Here is a 7208-nt window from a genome sequence, read left to right on the forward strand (position 1 = left end):
AATGGATTCCTGTACAGATGGTTAATGGGGACATCAGCTGACTAGACAGGAAAATGGATTCCTCTACAGATGGTTGATGGGGACATCAGCTGACTCTAGACAGGGAAATGGATTCCTCTACAGATGGTTGATGTGGGCATCAGCTGACTCTAGACAGAGAAAGAAAAACAAAGGTGTGTGTGTTTGTATGAATGTAAATTGAGAAAGGCTGGGGGAGGAAATGTGTAGCAAAATGTCTAAATGAAGCCTGTATCTGCAGGATTGCCACAACACACATGTAAATAAAAATGTAGAGCCATAGAGAAGCATTGAGTCTTTCATCACCTGGGTTAAAGTCTTCTTCCTCTTTCCTTCTGTGGTGTCTCTGCTTCCACAGACCACACAGTGAATTATCTGCTGTGTGTGTGTGTGTGTGTGTGTGTGTGTGTGTGTGTGTGTGTGTGTGTGTGTGTGTGTGTGTGTGTGTGTGTGTGTGTGTGTGTGTGTGTGTGTGTGTGTGTGTGTGTGTGTGTGTGTGTGTGTGTGTGTGTGTGTGTGTGTGAGAGAGAGATATCAGAAACCTCAGATACAGACATCAACTGCATACACTGTTGCTGTTGAGCTCTGTGAGAGGAAGTTTAGAACACTTTCCTGTCAGAATGGAAACTCTAGAACACTTTCCTGTCAGAATGGATTCTATAGAACACTTTCCTGTCCGAATGGAAACTCTAGAACACTTTCCTGTCAAAATGGATTCTATAGAACACTTTCCTGTCAGAAGGGAATCTATAGAACACTTTCCTGACAGAATGGATTCTATAGAACACTTTCCTGTCAGAAAGGAATCTATAGAACACTTTCCTGTCAGAAGGGAATCTTTAGAACACTTTCCTGTCAGAATGGATTCTATAGAACACTTTCCTGTCAGAATGGATTCAATAGAACACTTTCCTGTCAGAAGGGAATCTCTAGAAAACCTGTCAGCGTGGATTCTCTAGAACACTTTCCTGTCAGAATGGAATCTCTAGAACACTTTCCTGTCAGAAGGGAATCTATAGAAACCTGTCAGAGTGGATTCTATAGAACACTTTCCTGTCAGAAGGGAATCTTTAGAACACTTTCCTGTCAGAATGGAATCTATAGAACACTTTCCTGTCAGAATGGAATCTGTAGAACACTTTCCTGTCAGAGTGGATTCTATAGAACACTTTCCTGTCAGAGTGGAATCTTTAGAACACGTTCCTGTCAGAGTGGAATCTCTAGAACACTTTCCTGTCAGAGTGGAATCTCTAGAACACTTTCCTGTCAGAAGGGAATCTCTAGAAACCTGTCAGAGTGGATTCTATAGAACACTTTCCTGTCAGAGTGGAATCTCTAGAACACTTTCCTGTCAGAGTGGAATCTCTAGAACACTTTCCTGTCAGAGTGGAATCTCTAGAACACTTTCCTGTCAGAGTGGAATCTCTAGAACACTTTCCTGTCAGAGTGGAATCTCTAGAACACTTTCCTGTCAGAAGGGAATCTCTAGAAACCTGTCAGGGTGGATTCTATAGAACACTTTCCTGTCAGAAGGGAATCTCTAGAAACCTGTCAGGGTGGATTCTATAGAACACTTTCCTGTCAGAAGGGAATCTCTAGAAACCTGTCAGGGTGGATTCTATAGAACACTTTCCTGTCAGAAGGGAATCTCTAGAAACCTGTCAGGGTGGATTCTATAGAACACTTTCCTGTCAGAAGGGAATCTCTAGAAACCTGTCAGGGTGGATTCTATAGAACACTTTCCTGTCAGAAGGGAATCTCTAGAAACCTGTCAGGGTGGATTCTATAGAACACTTTCCTGTCAGAAGGGAATCTCTAGAAACCTGTCAGGGTGGATTCTATAGAACACTTTCCTGTCAGAAGGGAATCTCTAGAAACCTGTCAGGGTGGATTCTATAGAACACTTTCCTATCAGAGTGGATTCCATCCTCTTTCAATGCTTGACACCAACATAAAATAAACATTTATGTGGGTGTATTCTCTGTTTACCCAGAAGTTAAATCTCATGTAGTTTGGTCAGTCTGTCCACAAGAGATTAACAGGGGTGTGAAACCATGTATAACCTTCATAGTGACAGCAGAGTGTTGGGAATATGGCTCCTTTTCCCCACTACTGAAAAAGATCTCTCGGCTGCTCCATCACATCCTACAATGATGATGTCATTATAATCTTTAGCCCAGATGTTTTGGTCTGTTCTAGACATGATACAAACACATTCAGAAACACATAAATACAAATATTACTTTGATATGATTTATTTTAAAATTGAAAATACAGCTTTAGATGTTGAGACACAAATAACGCAACTTAACCAGTATAGGCCAGTCAAACCAAGACAACGGCAGGAGGGAGTTAGGTTCAACAGCCTGTCAAACCAAGACAACGGCAGGAGGGAGTTAGGTTCAACAGCCTGTCAAACCAAGACAACGGCAGGAGGGAGTTAGGTTCAACAGCCAGTCAAACCAAGACAACACCATGAGGGAGTTAGGTTCAACAGCCTGTCAAACCAAGACAACGCCATGAGGGAGTTAGGTTCAACAGCCTGTCAAACCAAGACAACGGCAGGAGGGAGTTAGGTTCAACAGCCTGTCAAACCAAGACAACGCCATGAGGGAGTTAGGTTCAACAGCCTGTCAAACCAAGACAACACCATGAGTTAGGTTCAACAGCCTGTCAAACCAAGACAACGGCAGGAGGGAGTTAGGTTCAACAGCCTGTCAAACCAAGACAACGGCAGGAGGGAGTTAGGTTCAACAGCCTGTCAAACCAAGACAACGCCATGAGGGAGTTAGGTTCAACAGCCTGTCAAACCAAGACAACGCCATGAGGGAGTTAGGTTCAACAGCCTGTCAAACCAAGACAACACCATGAGTTAGGTTCAACAGCCTGTCAAACCAAGACAACACCAGGAGGGAGTTAGGTTCAACAGCCTGTCAAACCAAGACAACACCATGAGTTAGGTTCAACAGCCTGTCAAACCAAGACAACACCATGAGGGAGTTAGGTTCAACAGTCTGTCAAACCAAGACAACGCCATGAGGGAGTTAGGTTCAACAGCCTGTCAAACCAAGACAACGCCATGAGGGAGTTAGGTTCAACAGCCTGTCAAACCAAGACAACGCCATGAGGGAGTTAGGTTCAACAGCCTGTCAAACCAAGACAATGCCATGAGGGAGTTAGGTTCAACAGCCTGTCAAACCAAGACAACACCATGAGGGAGTTAGGTTCAACAGCCTGTCAAACCAAGACAACGCCATGAGGGAGTTAGGTTCAACAGCCTGTCAAACCAAGACAACGCCATGAGGGAGTTAGGTTCAACAGCCTGTCAAACCAAGACAACGCCATGAGGGAGTTAGGTTCAACAGCCTGTCAAACCAAGACAACACCATGAGGGAGTTAGGTTCAACAGCCTGTCAAACCAAGACAACACCATGAGTTAGGTTCAACAGCCTGTCAAACCAAGACAACGCCATGAGGGAGTTAGGTTCAACAGCCTGTCAAACCAAGACAACGCCATGAGGGAGTTAGGTTCAACAGCCTGTCAAACCAAGACAACGCCATGAGGGAGTTAGGTTCAACAGCCTGTCAAACCAAGACAACGCCATGAGGGAGTTAGGTTCAACAGCCTGTCAAACCAAGACAACACCATGAGGGAGTTAGGTTCAACAGCCTGTCAAACCAAGACAACACCATGAGTTAGGTTCAACAGCCTGTCAAACCAAGACAACGCCATGAGGGAGTTAGGTTCAACAGCCTGTCAAACCAAGACAACGCCATGAGGGAGTTAGGTTCAACAGCCTGTCAAACCAAGACAACGCCATGAGGGAGTTAGGTTCAACAGCCTGTCAAACCAAGACAACGCCATGAGGGAGTTAGGTTCAACAGCCTGTCAAACCAAGACAACGCCATGAGGGAGTTAGGTTCAACAGCCTGTCAAACCAAGACAACGCCATGAGAGAGTTAGGTTCAACAGCCTGTCAAACCAAGACAACGCCATGAGGGAGTTAGGTTCAACAGCCTGTCAAACCAAGACAATGCCATGAGGGAGTTAGGTTCAACAGCCTGTCAAACCAAGACAACCCCATGAGGGAGTTAGGTTCAACAGCCTGTCAAACCAAGACAACGCCATGAGGGAGTTAGGTTCAACAGCCTGTCAAACCAAGACAACGCCATGAGGGAGTTAGGTTCAACAGCCTGTCAAACCAAGACAACGCCATGAGGGAGTTAGGTTCAACAGCCTGTCAAACCAAGACAACGCCATGAGGGAGTTAGGTTCAACAGCCTGTCAAACCAAGACAACACCATGAGGGAGTTAGGTTCAACAGCCTGTCAAACCAAGACAACGCCATGAGGGAGTTAGGTTCAACAGCCTGTCAAACCAAGACAACGCCATGAGGGAGTTAGGTTCAACAGCCTGTCCACCCTCACACGCCTTTCCTTGTGCTTGTTCTGGGAACATGTGTGTGTGTGTAAATGTTGTGTGGTGTGTGTGTTTGCGTGGGTGTGGTGTGTGTTTGTGTGGTGTGTGTGTGTGTGTGTGTGTGTGTGTGTGTGTGTGTGTGTGTGTGTGTGTGTGGTGTGTGGTGTGTGGTGTGTGTGTGTGTGTGTGTGTGTGTGTGTGTGTGTGTGTGTGTGTGTGTGTGTGTGTGTAAATGTTTTATGTCAGACGAATAAGACCAAAGCACCAAAGTGTTCATGATTTTTATACTGAATTGCAACAAAACACAAATCCAAACGTAACGTTTTGCAGGGTTAAGATCCCACAACTTAAGGTGGGGAAACGGGCTGCCTTAGTAGCATCCCCAATCTGAGTGTGTGTGTGTGTGTGTGTGTGTGTGTGTGTGTGTGTGTGTGTGTGTGTGTGTGTGTGTGTGTGTGTGTGTGTGTGTGGTGTGTGGTGTGTGTGTGTGTGTGTGTGTGTGTGTGTGTGTGTGTGTGTGTGTGTGTAAATGTTTTATGTCAGACGAATAAGACCAAAGCACCAAAGTGTTCATGATTTTTATACTGAATTGCAACAAAACACAAATCCAAACGTAACGTTTTGCAGGGTTAAGATCCCACAACTTAAGGTGGGGAAACGGGCTGCCTTAGTAGCATCCCCAATCTGAGTGTGTGTGTGTGTGTGTGTGTGTGTGTGTGTGTGTGTGTGTGTGTGTGTGTGTGTGTGTGTGTGTGTGTGTGTGTGTGTGTGTGTGTGTGTGTGTGTGTGTGTGTGTGTGTGTGTGTTAATGTTTGTGTGTGTGTGTGTGTGTGTGTGTGTGTGTGTGTGTGTGTGTGTGTGTGTGTGTGTGTGTGTGTGTGTGTGTGTGTGTGTGTGTGTGTGTGTGTGTGTGTGTGTGTGTGTGTGTGTGTGTGTGTTAATGTTAGTATAAACACATTGAGAGCATTCTGTCACAACAGTCGTATAACTGTATAATATAGACTGGTCTGCAACATGAAACATACCTCCATTAGCCTTATATAGGCCTGGGCAAAGCAACAACCAATATGTCCATACTTTCAGAATAATGCTCAGTAACCTTTAACCTTTCCCATAATCAGATGGGACATATAGAGAAGATAGAGGAGTTTTCACATTTCTGCAGGTAGTCTCTCTACCGTTCAGGTGAGCATCACGCGACGTCACTGTCCCAGTACCCTCAGGTAAAGCTACCTAGCGGTAACGGGTTGTTCAGTCCCGGGAGAACACGTATTCGGTGTAGCTGGTCCAGATTTTGTCCTCGTTCGGGTCGCTGCTCGCGTACGCGCACGTGCCCGTGGAGCTGCAAGCCACCATGCGGAACCCGACCTCCGCGAGCCTGTCGAACGCCTGCTCGAGAAAGTTATACTTCAGATAGTACCGGGAGGTGTACCTCTCAGGTGGTTTGTCCGGGTCTCTGCTCTCATTCAGAGTCTCACCGAAAACTTCTTTGGCCAGGGACGTCTTTCCGCAAACCGTTATTCTGGCCACACGCCTGAACTTGGCGTCCGTTTGAATATCCCTCCCGATGGTGTAGGAGCCCCGGTAACCAATGGTAATATAGCCATGCTTCTGGAACGGGGAGCGGAGGCTCGGAGTCGGGCTGCTCACCGCGGTCGTGGTGATGCTGCTACTACCCAGAGCGCACGCGAGAGAAGCCTCTTCCGGGTCTCCATGGGCGCACTGCTCGTCCCCGAGAGAGTTATCTTTACTCACTGCCGGTCTGAGGCGCTGTGCGAGCTCATGCAGCTGGAAGAACTCTGCCTCCTTCTGTAACCGACCCCTCTCCTTAAAGAAGTCCGGTAGAACGATGTCCCTTTCCCGCAGATAATCCAGAATATACCTGAACAGAAATCCATCCCGGTCAAAGAAGTAGCGTCCTTTGCTGTCTTTCGGTAGTTCTGTAGGGCTCTTCTGTGCGAACATAGTCCACAGGAGAGAGTTCGGGACGGAAACTAAAGTTGCATGTCGAGTTACATACACTTGCCCTCCAACGTTTAATTCTATTATATCAGAAAAGGACGATTGTTGGTGCTCACTGTGTGCCATCTCTCTCCCCCTGCGCGCCTGGGTGGAACTCCAACGGACTTGGAGAATCCAGGAAATGGAAAAAATAACACCAGTAAAAATGTAACGGTTTTGTTTATATGGCTGGAGAGGAGGAGGAGGAGGAGACGGACTGGGGAGGCAGCAGTTGTGTGGGAGGAGAAGAGGAGGAGGAGGAGACGGACTGGGGAGGCAGCAGAATACTGCTGAAAAGTTAACTCTTCACGGACAGAGTTTGTGACTTCCCTCAGTCAGTATGGAAGACTTCTCTTTTAGTAGAAGTAAAGCTATGAAACCACTCAAGACCAGAGGTGTAAAGTAATTAAGTAAAAATACTTGAAAGGACTACTTACTGTAAGTCGTTGTTTTGGGGTATCTGTACTTTATATATATATTTTTTTACAACTTTTACTTTTTACTTCACTATATTCCTAAAGAAAATAATGTTATTTTTAGTCTGTACATTTTCCTTGACACCCAAAAGTCCTCGTTACATTTTGAATGCTTAGCAGGACAGGACAACTGTCCAATTCACGCACTTCTCCAGAGTCACTGATCTGACGGACTCACTAAACAACACAAATGCTTCGTTGTTTTAAATGCGTGTTGGAGTGAGTCCCTGGATATCCTTAAAACAATGAAAATGCTGCCGTCTGATTGGCTAAATATAAACAAGGTGAAATGA

General features: G+C 45.9%; 1 protein-coding gene across 1 annotated transcript; it reads right to left on the bottom strand.

Annotated features, from left to right (window-relative positions):
- Positions 1-5288: 5288 nt before the first annotated feature.
- LOC124018328 (BTB/POZ domain-containing protein KCTD12-like) lies at positions 5289-6677 on the bottom strand. The gene has a single exon (XM_046333601.1). The coding sequence runs from the start codon at positions 6524-6526 to the stop codon at positions 5690-5692; it is 837 nt and encodes a 278-aa protein (XP_046189557.1). The 5' UTR covers positions 6527-6677; the 3' UTR covers positions 5289-5689.
- Between the last annotated feature and the right edge of the window lie 531 nt (positions 6678-7208).

This window comes from Oncorhynchus gorbuscha, unplaced genomic scaffold, assembly GCF_021184085.1.
Source record: "Oncorhynchus gorbuscha isolate QuinsamMale2020 ecotype Even-year unplaced genomic scaffold, OgorEven_v1.0 Un_scaffold_473, whole genome shotgun sequence".
Lineage (NCBI taxonomy): Eukaryota > Metazoa > Chordata > Actinopteri > Salmoniformes > Salmonidae > Oncorhynchus > Oncorhynchus gorbuscha.